A 13,328-nucleotide genomic window follows, 5' to 3' on the forward strand; every position below is an offset into this window, starting at 1 on the left:
TTGTGCCGAGTAAGCTTCGAGCTGCGCATGAATCAGCTTCGAAAGTGAAACATTTCCTGTTTACGAAAGTACGGGTCATCGACATTTCTGAGAACTGAAAATATATACAGCGCATGTTTTCTGCAGGTTAAACTTGAGTTGTGTGCACTGTTTCGATTTTAAATCGGCGGCTGAATTGAGGTAAGTTCGCAAAATCTCTTTCTTATTTTATAGCACAGCTTTAATTTTAACTATAATTTTATTGGGAGAAGCGTTTGAGATGAAAAAGAAGTGCCAGCAAGATTCTTGTGAATATAAAATAGACGAAGATCGGGTCGTTCCGCTTGATTCCGCTCCAGATTATACGAGGTCATGAATGCAGCAAAATAAGATAAAAATGTGGATTGAACGTGGATTAATGCCCTGTAAAATACAAGGCAACTAAAACGGTTTATATTTTAGCTTAAACAGGCGACTAGGTATTTGGTAGACACACCGTACTGACTGTTTCGCCAAGTGCATTGCCTTCCCGGAAATCGCGTTTGTTTGCCGTTCTTTTGTGAAAGTTAATAAATATGCACAGTTTCAATATGTTTGTAGCTGAGCGCTATTTGGTCAAGTTGGTATGAACTATAATTCGTTGTGTACTAATTCCATTAGGTATGAAAAGAAATCGTAGAAAAATAGGTTGCGAAAATGAAACAGATTCACTCCTGTTGTCTTTTTAAATCTAAAGATTACAAACATTAAATGACGCACAGAAAAAAGAATGCACCACTCACGAATCGGCAAATTACCGTCATGCAGGGACTTTTTTTTACGTGTTTAAAGTTATAAAGCAGCTTTTTGATCGAGCTTTTTAAGCGAGACATTATCAAGGCTATATTAGAAAAGAAATATCCCGGCTATCGATGGCACCGCTCAACCTTACAGTTCTTTGTTTTTGCAGCAAAATTAAAACTAGGAATTTCTTCAAAAATCAAGATGTCTGAGCAGTGTGCAGTTCCATTGTGTCTTCCAAACAACTGCAAGTGGGATGAGCAGACTGGCGAATACAGCAAAACTGGTGCTGCCAGGGACAGCCTCTATGTTGTTGACACAGCCCTTGAAAGGCTGAAAAGCACCAAAGGTAGGATTTCTGATTTAAAGGAAGATCAAAGTTCTCCTAGTTTACTTTATTTTTAGCCTATTCATAAATCTACTTCACTGAAACTCGCCACTATTGGAAAACGAAATTTTAGACCCACTTCCTATTTTACATTTTGGCAAGTCTGAAAACAGTCGGCCAATGGAGATCACATATGTAACTAGAATTTTTGGCAGAAAAAAAAATAACGAATTTCGCCAAAGTAGTGATTTTACGACATCACTAGAAACCAAAATGTGTGATTCAATGTTATACTCGCTCTACAAAACAGGACGGTCACGAGACCACGCATTAAAATATACCGCCACTGAGTCTCGGAGCAATGGACCACGCATTTGTCTGTTTAAATGACACAATCAAACACTTGTAAAGTGTTGGGGAAGCATTTGAAAATTTCTTGAGGGATTCCAGTGGTCTCTCGTGCATACAAAAATATTTCCTCTTCTTGCGTTCTAACTAGCCAACTTCTTGTGTAGTTTAATGTACCCTAACTGTAAGCAATGACACGATCTTGGCGTGAGCCCAAAAATTTAACCAATTGGAGGAAAGAAGGCTAAAAAAATACAGAATGGAGAGGATCGTGTCATTGGCCGTTTTTATACTAGAGACGAGTTATCCGTCTAGACGAGCTTCGTCTGGTTATGCGTCCGTCTAGTATAAAGACGGGCACAAGACGCGTTACGCGTCTAGACGAGCTTCCTTTCGTTATTCGTCTTTCAAGATGCATTTCGAAAAGTAGTTCGTCTAGACGGGTAACTCGTCTTGTGCCCGTCTTTATACTAGAGACGCATAACCAGACGAGCAACAAAATTTTTGCCGAAGCTCGTCTAGACGGGTAACTCGTCTCTAGTATTAAAACGGCCAATATTGCATTTTTTTGGCGGCGTGCGCTGCAAAATAATGCAATTTATTCTGTTAACTATGTACCGCAATATCTAGCTTCTAAGGTACTGCCATAGCGCTACCAATGCCTTCGTTCTTACTTTTGCATTGCACAGGTCCCGTATGTGTGGTATCAATTGCTGGGCCGTGCCGAAAAGGCAAGTCGTACATCCTGAGTAAAGCTTTTGACCAAGGAGAGGTGTTTCCTCTTGGACATTTCCTGGACCCTGAGACCATGGGGATCTGGATGTGGATTGTGCCAGAAAAGTTTAAGGTACATGTATCGACAAGATTACGGTAAAAGATTCATTTTTGTGGATCACAGCCAACGAGCCGATAGGACATGCAAATGCCCTGTATTGCTTTTTTCTGTATATAACTGTGTTAAGGGTTGCTATAAATGCGAACTTCCAATGAATTCAAATTTAAAGACGGGTTCTTTTACTCCTTATTTTAAAACAGGACGCCAGTGGACAAGAGTTTACAGTGGTGTTGCTGGACTCTGAAGGAATAGACGCCGTGACAAGCGAAGGCTCTGATGATCACTGCATTTTTACGCTGACCATTTTACTGGCTTCTGTGTTAATTTACAACTCAGCTGGGGTGCCGACCAGGAGTGACCTAGATGGACTCGAGTATCCTTTTACAAAGAAAAATAGATAGTTAAAAAGAGTGTGTCTGATTGGGGTATACAGTTAAACAAGCCTGTGTAAAATTTCTAAAACGACGGCCAAATATCGATGATTGCAAAGCAGCTATTGGTTTCTTGGAAACAGATCAGTTGTCTCATAGCACATTACTACACATGTTTGATGATCATAATGACAATGACAATGACGATGACGACCATGACGAAGATTATGGCAACGATGATGACGACGATGACGTTGCTCCGTTGTCTAGTCTCGACATCCTGGAAGCATACCCGATCATCTGATCAAATTTCTTTATATATTCTTTCCTTTGTTGCAGTAACAGATGGGGTTTTTGTTATTTTGTTTCCATTTTTGCTTGTTTTTTGGTTTGCTTGTTTGTTTGCTTGTTTGTTTCTTTGTTTCGTTAATTGCTCGTTTTTGATTTCTTTGACATGGAAAAAAGCTTCATAATGAAACTTTCTCAGCGGATTCAGCTACGGTCATCAGCCCAAATGGACACTGACCAAGGAAACATTCCGCAAGAGGACGCAAATTATTTTCATAAAACCTTTCCATTCTTCATTTGGCTGTTAAGAGATGTTGTGCTTTCTCTGCCAAAAGACTGCCATAACATAAAAGATTACTTTCTTACAAGGGTAGGTGTATTAATTTAAAGATTGCCATAACATTTACGACTAAAGATTTGGGGAAAGAACGAAACTTTTTGTTCATTTTGAATGCAGTCGACGAACAGGTACGCTTAGTTAAACAATGACCCGCTTTGTGGTCTGTGAGATAATTAAAGTAGCTATTATCTTAGCCTGCAGGAAACATAACTTGCATCTTTGACAATATGGTACGTTAACTTGAACTAAATCGAACTTAAGGATACCCCCTATTATATACACCAGGGTAGAATGAGTCGCTTATTGTAATATCTTAGTCCCTTTTGGAAGTATGTCGGATGGAGGTCAAAAGAGGCAAGGTCGATGCTGTTCATATTATTCTGCCTTTTGAACAACAACTTCAATCTTTATTCTTTTGCTACTTTTGCTCCTAGGTTTTTAACTCCACTTCAGATTCGAGCGGTGACCAAGCTAACAAAGTGGCAGAAAGTATCTTGAACTTCTTTCCTGGTTTCGATGCTTTCAAGCTTCCTCCCCCGGCGTCAGACCCAGAAGTGGTATTGAACCTTAACAGAGATGAAGTACAACAGGACATCAACAAATCGTTTGTCCGGGGGGTGCAGGAATTCAAAGCGATGCTGAGGTCTAAGTTAGCACCAAAGCGAAGCTTTAATGATGGAGAATATGTCACTGGTGAAGGTAAGATTTTCTTTTATAAGACCTTGCTACCTCTGCCTTCTTTTCCATTCCAGAATTGTACTTGATTTATTTTCCGTCCAGAATTATACTCAATTTATATATTCTGATAGAACTTAAAATTGCTGAAGTTCAGGGAATCGTCCAGGGAAGAAAACTTCCATAGAGACATCTGGGTGTTTATCTTTAGGTCATTGATTTTAACCTGAGCTAAAATCACGCAAACTGCAAGTTTCATAAGAAAAGTTATGTTTTCATTTCAAAATTACTCACTGACTTCTTAAAAGCTTTGGAAAACTATGCAACGGCTGTTCCGTACGAGAAGCCGGGACAATAACAGTACTTGGTGTTACATTGCCTTACATATCATAACATATCAAGTGAATATAGTATTTTATTGTTTATTTGTATGCTATAATATACAACAATTGGCCTTTCAGAGGCCTATGGATCATTCATAAGAACGCAAAAGTGCGTCAATTGTTGGAATCTGTATTTAAACCACCCAGATATGTTAGTGCAAGAACGTAAACTATTTAAGCTTATAATGCGCTTGGTGGTCATGTTATTGCAAAGATTAATACGACATCTTAAAGGAATTGAAATAAACTTTTTTATCTTTACAACAAAGCCCTTGCAGCCCTTGTCAACATCTACGTCGCGGCCTTGAACACCCCTGGCACTGTTCCCAGTGTGCAGAGCGCTTGGGAGACATTCGTTCATACAAAGTGCTCCGAGGCAAAACTCGCTGCCTTACAGGTGTATGAAAGCACAATGACGTCACAGCTGGATGGTGTATTACCTTGTGACAGTGATGAGATTCGCCAGGTCCAGCAAACTGCGATTGGAGAAGGCATGAAGCTGTTTCAAGAAGAAACTTTCGGAGTATCTGCCACAAGCAGTGAAAAATATTTGGATGACCTCATGGTAAGAAGACAAGTTCAATGTTATTTACCAGTGCACTGCTTACAAATACGTACTTTTGACTGTTTCGCAAGTCGTTCAGCAAGAGCTGTATTTAATTAAGGTAACAACATTTCTAGTATCCTAAAAATGTTTGAAGGATACGATAATCGTGGCACATTCAATACAGATAAATGTTTTGGCACTAAAATTGTTTGGGTGTAAACATTTGTACATGACGCTTTTTCATGTTGGAAAAATAATCAGATTTAGTTTCCGATCGGTATTAAAGCAATTTACATGTTCGTGGGGTCGCGTATTAAGCTATTTGCTAATGTTATACACTGCTTGTGGACACAATTAAAATACTTCAAACAGTTTTGTTCGAACGACGTTACGCTTGTTTATAGACAATAATTAATAGATTAAGCCAACAAATTGAAATGTGTAAATACAAAGCACAATATTTTATATGTTTAGGAGTGTATGGAAAATAGCTTGAAAAGATGGCAAGAGAAGAACAACCGCTTGACAAAGGAAGAATGCTACAAGATGCTGCGGGGCCTCAAAGAACAGCACCTGGATCCCATTCTCAGGCAACTGAGTGGTAAAGACGGTGCCTCAGTGACCTTCGCTCAGATCATTGGAGGCTACTCGGCAATTGAACAAGGCTTCAAACGAGACGCTAGGGGAGCCAAGGATGTGTGCGCTCAAGTGTTCTACGAGTTCCATCCGGTGGGTTTGTCCAGGGAGTTAATGTTGTGTAAAAGTGTTAAATAAAACAATATCCTAGCCTATGCTGCAGGTCTAGCAACTGATGGTAAACATTTAAAAAAATAATAAAAAAGAAATGTTTTAAGTTCCCGTCTGCAGTGTGTAACTCAGTTATAGTTATGTTTTACAGAGCCACTTTTAAAACAATGTTGGAAGAAATCTGAAATTACTTTTGCTTTTCTGCGCTTTGTTATTGGTTTAAAAAATCACGCGTCACCTTTATAACAAATCGAATAATTATCCTTTGCCGATAATTTCATTCAACGAAAACCAGTCACATTGTATTAACTATGAATTGTTTGTGGTTGGCTGTTACCACTGCTTTAATTTGGTCTTGGCTTTGCAACACTCAATGGAAAATTAATCTTTATGGACTTTGTTTATGTCAAGTAAATTTAATCTTTTGTTGCTTAGTTTCTAATTTTTTTATTCGTCTACATGTATCTTAATTGGGTGATTTGAGTTAAAATTTGGTTGAATGGCTTCGCAGGAAATGCAGGATGAGATGCAGAAACATATGGCACACTTACAGCAGCTAAAGGACTTTGACGAGACTCTAGCTCTGGAGAGAGAAGAAAAGGCCCGTCAAGAACAGGAAAGGCGACGTATGGAGGTAAACTTGAACATAAATAAAGAAAGATGGTAACTTTTTTACTCTTGGTATATGAAATGTGAAAGATGAAATATTCCGCATGTTGCGAGCGTGGGACAAAGAAAATCTGAGTAAATGCAATGTGATTGTCTCACGCTCGCGACATGCTAAATATTTCATCTTTCACATGTTGTGATGGATTATTTATAAACGTTAAGATTGTAACTGGTTTGGATTCGATGGGGCAATTATTATCACCTTTTGTCAACAGTATGCCTAAAAATAATAGAATTCCAATTAAAAGTTATATAAGTGTACCTTCTTCGGTATAAGAATAATAAATAATAGCGATTATTTTTCTTAAGAAATCGTTCAGTGCTGTCTAGCAATTTGAAGTGGCTTTAAGAGTTTACCGCTGTGCAACACGTGTTGCTGACTCATTTCGTCTTTCATTAGAAAACTAAAAATTCAATAAATTTTTCCATCATTAGAGATATAAAGTTAAGGAGTTTATTGTATATAGTTTTGTAAGTAGACATCCAGGCTTAAAATAGTGGCACATGGCGAGGGATACAACATTAGATCAAACTGCAAGGGGGTTCTTATTCAGTACCGTACCAGAAATGGTACTTGTTTCCTAGATTGCATAATTAAACTGAAAACAAAAACGAATATATTTGTTTAATCACATTAGGAAGAGAATGCTCGTCTGGAGGAGGAGCGACGCACTAAAGAAAAGGAGGTTTGTTGTCCACCTCATTGCCAACACCCACTTGTTTTATGTTGTTTATTATAGTTAATTACATCGCATTATATCCCCTTGTATTAATAATCACAACTTAGCCAGACTGCCGCGCGCTCTGTCCTGGTGTTTTAGGTGCCTCATGTCATAAGTTCATCAAACTGTTTACTACTGTTGCTATGAAAAGTGTTATTTTGAAGATGCATACGGATCGGATTGTGCCAAAGTTTCCAGGATTTTTAAGAGCCTGGACGACTGAATTACTTGATAAATCTTGGTTTGGAAAAAGAAAGGAGTGGCGAGATCTCAATCGTATCGCGATAATAATTGTTCTGGTCAATGTGTGGTCTCCATGTTTTGAATCAATACCAGCTGAGCCGAAAATTCATGCACATTCGTTTTGTACCATTGATTATTTTGTCAGCTATCTTTAGTCGATGATTCTAAGAAAGCTATGATTACTCTGACAGAATTGAGGTTTTAAGAACGGATATCTTGATATTTTCAGATGGAACTACTAAAGGCCAAGCAAGAGGAGGACAGAAAACGCTTAGAAGAACAGTTCAGAGAGGACATGGAGGCCCAAAGGGTGCAAATGCAGAACATGATGACAGCAAACATGGACGAGCTGCGAAAGGACAGGGAGGCAATTGTCGAGCAAAACCAAACACTGAAGCAGACAATGGATCAGATGCGCCAGTCAATGGAACAGAGAAATGACCAGATTGCCGAGCTTCAGAAACAAATCATTGCCATTAAGTCCCGACCGCCTCCTCCACCACCGTCTGGTGGGGGTAAATGTGTGCTTCTGTAAACAAAGAAAGGAATAAGCATTTCCTGTTCGGGACTTATGCCAAAGCTGCAATGGAGAAATGGCATTTGAACTTTACTGAAAACACTATAGATTTAAATTTAGATACTTGATAGTTAATTGTAAGCAACAGTTACTTACTGAAGGTCTTTAATTCTTAGCAAGCTCGGTTCAAGTTTCTTTAACAATCATTTCCCCCATGTGACTACTACTGGACTAACTGCGCTAAGATGTACGTATTTTGAGTAGATCTGTTGCGTATGTATACGTTCATACAATGGCCCTGTAGTCATGCTTGTGCTCTTAATTACCACTTTGATTTTATAAGACAATCGTGAATACGGCATTGTTAGGTTGCCCTTCTTCTTTCAATACACATTGTAAGGGAAAAATGTAATTTTATTTGAGTTTAATTAAAAAAAATAATAATAACGAAATAGTAAGGTGAATAACACTAATCCATTATTCGAAATGCGTTTGCAATGACTAAAATGTAGACTCAAGTTGAATAAAGATGGCCTTAAAAAGAGGGGAAAAGGTACGCGTAAGTTGTGTAACAAATGAGTAAAAGACTAGATCTCTAGTGGTGACCACACTAAGGTGGTCCAAAATAGACAGCAGTGGAAAGATCTCGTGGGGACCTTGTGCGCCCAAAGGCCCTAATGAGGCCAGAGTCAGACCTTGAGTCGGGAGTTCCGCAGGGAAGCTGTCTGGGACCTGTCCTGTTCTTACTCTACGCGGCTGGATTATTCAAGATCCTTGACAAACACCTACCCAACGCACACAGTTACGCCGACGACACCCAAATCTATCTGTCTTTCCGACCACACCCACCTGTGTCTCAGGATGCTGCGCTGGGGAGTATCGAGAACTGTGTTGCTGATGTCCGTGCCTGGATGCTTTCTAACCGCCTTCTGATCAATGACACCAAGACCGAGTTTTAAATCATCGGTTCCCGGCAGCAATTGTGCAAGATTCATATCGACAAGATTACAGTTGGAAAGTCAACGATCGAACCTGTAAAGATGGTGCGCAACCTTGAAGCATGGTTTGATTCCCACATGTCAATTAATTCTCACATTGGGAAAGTGTGTAGTAAGGCATTCCGCATTAAGCTGTTTCAAGAAGAAACTTTTGGAGTATCTGCCACAAGCAGTAAAAAATATTTGGATGACCTTATGGTAAGAAGACAGCAAGAATCTTAGTTACCAGTGCACTGCTTACAAATACGTGCTTTTGACTATTTTGCTAGTCGGGAAGCATTTAAAATTTGTGATGTTAACGAGCTATCAATACAGGTAAATGTTTTGGCAGTGAAATGGTTTGGGTGTAGACGCGTTTTCATGTTGGGAAATCATCAGCTTTAGTTTCCGATAATAAAACGATCGGTATTAGGCACTATACATATTCGTGGGTTCGCGCACTAAGTTATTGCTGTTGTTATACACTGTTTGTGAACGCAATTGAAAATACTTCAAACAGTTTTGTTCGAACGACATATAACTTGTTTATAGAAGGGTTATTGTGTCAATAATTAATAAATTAGGCTACCAAATTTGAGAGGTGTACAAAGAAAGTGCAATATCTTATATCTTTAGGAGTGTATGGAAAATAGCTTGAAAAGATGGCAAGAGAAGAACAACCGCTTGACAAAGGAAGAATGCTACAAGATGCTGCGGGGCCTTAAAGAACAACACCTGGATCCCCTTCTCAGGCAACTGAGTGGTAAAGAGGGAGCCTCAGTGAGCTTCGCTCAGATCATTGGAGGCTACTCGGCAATTGAGCAAGGCTTCAAAGGAGACGCTAGGGGAGCCAAGGATGTGTGCGCTCAAGTGTTCTACGAGTTCCATCCGGTAGGCTTATCCACGGAAATACGCCAATCGAAAGCTTTAAATTTTGTCTTCGACAGATTTTTATACATCTCGAAATTTAACTTAGTTAAACAAAACCTAAGAGAGAGTCCACCCCAAGCTGCATGTCCAGCTACTGACGTCAAAGACGAAAAATGTCAAAAGAAATGTTTTTGAGTTCCTGTCTGCAGTTAATCACCCACTGGGGGCCTCTTCATATGATCCCGGTTGACCGGGCTGGCCCAGTTACCGAGATCTCGACTCACTCCTATTTTCTTGTAAAATTTTGGATGTGTTCATATGAGAAGGTGGGCCAGCCCGGTTACCGATATCTCGGTTTCTGCAACCGAGATCTCGACGACCGGGAAGAATATTTTCCCATATGAACGCGCCAGCCCGGTCGCCGGGACGCAACTTTTTTTGAGAAAATAGCTTCCCTTTCGTAATTGGGTGGTCCAAATGGTTTAATTTTGCCTTGTATCTATTTCCACTTCAGAAATATGCGAATTTGCTTAATTAATAAAGTTACATGGGTCAATAAAGCTACGATAGTCGCGAAAGATGCAACTTTATGTGTCGCCATTTTGCCTTCGTTTCTTGAATTTTATCCCCGTCAACCGGGCTAAAATTTTCCATATGAACAGAGGTCAAAATCCGTCCTGGTAACTGAGACAGCCCGTAAACCGGGCTCATGTGAAGAGGCCCCCAATTACCCCTTCCCCCTCCCCCCAGTTACCATTTCTGAAATTATTTAAAAGACTGTGTGAAAACTAAATTGGTGTTACTTTGCTTTTCTACGCTTTGTGATTGGTTTAAAAAAGTACTTTTTATGGGCTTCGTTTGAGTCCTTGTTTAATCGAATTTGCTTCATGGATTTTTTAATTAAATTTATTGTCTAATCGTTAATGCAGCTTGTATCTTTCATACGTGTTTTGAGTAAAAATTGGTTTAATGGCATTGCAGGAAATGCAGGAACATGGCGCACTTGCAGCAGCTAAAAGACTTTGATGAGACTCTGGCTCTAGAGAGAGAAGAAAAGGCCCGTCAGGAACAGGAAAGGCGACGTATGGAGGTAAACTTGAACATGTTTTAAAGGATTATTTATAAACGCTAAGGTTGTAACTGATTTGGACGCGATATGGCAATTCTTGTCACCTTTTTTTCCCCACAGTAAGCCTTAAAATACTAGAGTTCCAGTTAAAAGGTGTATAAGTGTATTTTCTTCGGTATAAGAACAAAAGAAAGCGATTAATTTTTCTCAATAAATCTTTGTGCTGTCTAGCAGTTGGAAATGGCTTCAAGAGTTTACCGCCGTGCAACACGTGTTGACGATTCATTACCTCCATGAAAACATAAAATTCAATAAATGTTTCCGTAACAGAGATATAAAGGGAATTATATAGTTTTGTCAGTAAAGAGTGACATATTTCGAGGGATACGAGATTACATCAACACTGCAAAGGGGTTTCTATTCACTACCCTACCAGAAATAGTACTAGTTTTCTGGACTGCATAATAAAACTGAAGACAAAAAATATTATCTCTGTTTGATCACATTAGGAGGAGAATGCTCGTCTGGAGGAGGAGCGACGCACTAAAGAAAAGGAGGTTTCTTCAACTCATTGCTACTCACTTGTTTTATTTTGTTTGGTATAGTTCATTCGATTGCATTAGATCGCCCTTTGTATATAATGACAACATATCAAGGCTGGGGGTCTGTTCTTGTCTAGTCTGGGATTGGGATCGGTTTTTCTGTCTGTAAATATTTTATCTTTAGGGGCCTCATGTCATAAGTTAATCAAACTGTGCACTACTATATATAGCTATAAAAAGTGCTATCTTGCAGATGCACACGGATGGAATAGTGCCAAAGTTTCCAGTTTCCTTTTAAGAGCCTGGGAGACTAAATTACATGATACGTTTTGGTTTGGGAAGAGATAAGAGTGACCAGATCTTAATCGTATCGCGATACCAATTGTTCTGTTCAATGTGGTCTTCGTCTTTCTACTTTATACCAGCTGATCCACAAAATCATGCACATTCGCTGTGTGCAATTGCGGTTTTTTGTCTGCTAACTTCAATTATCTCTGACAGAATTGAGGTCTTAAAATCTGATATCTTGATATTTTTAGATGGAACTACTAAGGGCCAAGCAAGAGGAGGACAGAAAACGCTTGGGAGAACAGTTTAGAGAAGACATGGAGGCCCAAAGGTTGCAAATGCAGAACATGATGACAGCAAACATGGACGAGCTGCGAAAGGACAGGGAGGCAATTGTCGAGCAGAACCAAACACTGAAGCAGACAATGGAACAGATGCGCCAATCAATGGAACAGAGAAATGACCAGATTGCCGAGCTTCAGAAACAAATCATTGCCATTAAGTCCCGACCTCTTCCTCCGGCACCGTCTGGTGGGCGGGGTGGATGTGTGCTTCTGTAAAAAAGGAAAATAACGATTTCCTGTGCAGGACTTTTCCAAAAGGACATTAAAAAAAGAGAATTTTAATTTGTTTTTAATGAAAACACCGTAGATTTTAATTAAGTTAATTGATAGTTTATTTCAAGCAATAACAACTTATTGAAGGCCTACAATTTTTAGTAAGGTCGGTGCAAGTTTCTTTAACAATAAATCATTTCTCCATGGGACAAGTAACGAACTTATATGTTGGATAAAAATGGCCTTAACAACACGGGAAGAGGTAAACATACGTAAGCTGTGTGACAAATGAATACTGAAAGACTGGATCTTTAGTGGTGTCTACACTTAAGTAGTCCGAAATATAGCGCAGTGGAAAGATCTCATTGAGACCTTGTGCGCCTAAAGGCCCTAATGAGGCCAAAGTAAATCTGTCGGCGAGCGATAAGCAAAAAAGAATTCTGATGTATATTTGAATTATCAACGTTCTGTTAAGAAAAAGATTGACCAAACCATGTTAGAAAATGAAAATTAACTGGGAGCTTACATCATTTATTCCAAATATTCTGGTCACCTAAAGTGATATTGGGTCATATTTACTTTGCTGCTGCATGACGATTCTCCGCTTGCTTTTGTTTCGAAACACCCACTGCTGTACAGCGCAAAAGCTCTGATTATGATTAATTTGGTCTGGGTATTCTTGTTTGTTTGTTTGTTTGAACGGATATTGTGGTAATTTATCATAATTATAGAAACATTGAACTACAATAAAAAAAGATCGAGGTTAAAAATAATTATTATGAATACACGTGGCGAAAAAATTGATGACAGCAGTAAAGCAGTAAAGGTTCATCCATTGTCGATAACATCAAATAGATACGCCCTCACAATACAAACGAAGCCAAACAACCTCAGGGGTCATTTGGCTATCAGAGAAATAAAACTAATTCTTGTCAGAACAAAAATAATACAACATTGACCATGTTGAACGTTTCATTTAATAACTCCAAAAGTATTTATACCAAGTAAGTCTCCAATATCTCATTTTAAAGGGCACAAAATTTACTTTTCATGAAACTTCTTCATGAAAACTAAAAACATTTCAAAAAAAAACTTTGAATCACAAAAACACTTCAAAATGCGACAAAGAACAAATTATTTATGACAAAGGCAAATTTCTTAACATAAAAAAAACGGCGATCGAGCCGAAAGGTATTTTGTCGCATTTTTAAGAACATGTGCTCATATCGTGAACGGACCCAAACATGTGCCAA

General features: G+C 38.9%; 3 protein-coding genes across 3 annotated transcripts in view; 2 read left to right on the plus strand and 1 right to left on the minus strand.

Annotated features, from left to right (window-relative positions):
• Window positions 1-13,328, minus strand: part of LOC144650453 (uncharacterized) — a 163,867-nt gene that overhangs the window by 104,747 nt on the left and 45,792 nt on the right. The window lies entirely within an intron of this gene.
• On the plus strand, window positions 52-8,224 carry LOC144650424 (guanylate-binding protein 1-like). The gene is made up of 11 exons (XM_078510095.1): window positions 52-180; window positions 929-1,108; window positions 2,125-2,282; window positions 2,471-2,643; window positions 3,107-3,299; window positions 3,704-3,968; window positions 4,597-4,892; window positions 5,349-5,603; window positions 6,133-6,255; window positions 6,929-6,976; window positions 7,485-8,224. The coding sequence occupies exons 2-11, from the start codon at window positions 964-966 to the stop codon at window positions 7,788-7,790; spliced, it is 1,962 nt and encodes a 653-aa protein (XP_078366221.1). The 5' UTR covers window positions 52-180; window positions 929-963; the 3' UTR covers window positions 7,791-8,224.
• LOC144648558 (uncharacterized) lies at window positions 8,442-13,026 on the plus strand. The gene is made up of 6 exons (XM_078508084.1): window positions 8,442-8,968; window positions 9,386-9,640; window positions 10,459-10,475; window positions 10,601-10,709; window positions 11,198-11,245; window positions 11,770-13,026. The coding sequence occupies exons 1-6, from the start codon at window positions 8,813-8,815 to the stop codon at window positions 12,076-12,078; spliced, it is 894 nt and encodes a 297-aa protein (XP_078364210.1). The 5' UTR covers window positions 8,442-8,812; the 3' UTR covers window positions 12,079-13,026.

Source organism: Oculina patagonica, chromosome 4 (assembly GCF_052425735.1).
Source record: "Oculina patagonica isolate OP01 chromosome 4, crgOcupat, whole genome shotgun sequence".
Lineage (NCBI taxonomy): Eukaryota > Metazoa > Cnidaria > Anthozoa > Scleractinia > Oculinidae > Oculina > Oculina patagonica.

Coding starts and splice junctions, on each gene's coding strand:
- LOC144650424 (XM_078510095.1), top strand. CDS start 964: ATGTCTGAGCAGTGTGCAGTTCCATTGTGTCTTCCAAACAACTGCAAG. Junction 5,604..6,132: donor TGTTCTACGAGTTCCATCCG/GTGGGTTTGTCC, acceptor ATGGCTTCGCAG/GAAATGCAGGATGAGATGCA. Junction 6,977..7,484: donor GACGCACTAAAGAAAAGGAG/GTTTGTTGTCCA, acceptor TGATATTTTCAG/ATGGAACTACTAAAGGCCAA.
- LOC144648558 (XM_078508084.1), top strand. CDS start 8,813: ATGGTGCGCAACCTTGAAGCATGGTTTGATTCCCACATGTCAATTAAT. Junction 8,969..9,385: donor AATATTTGGATGACCTTATG/GTAAGAAGACAG, acceptor TTATATCTTTAG/GAGTGTATGGAAAATAGCTT. Junction 10,710..11,197: donor AGGAAAGGCGACGTATGGAG/GTAAACTTGAAC, acceptor TGATCACATTAG/GAGGAGAATGCTCGTCTGGA.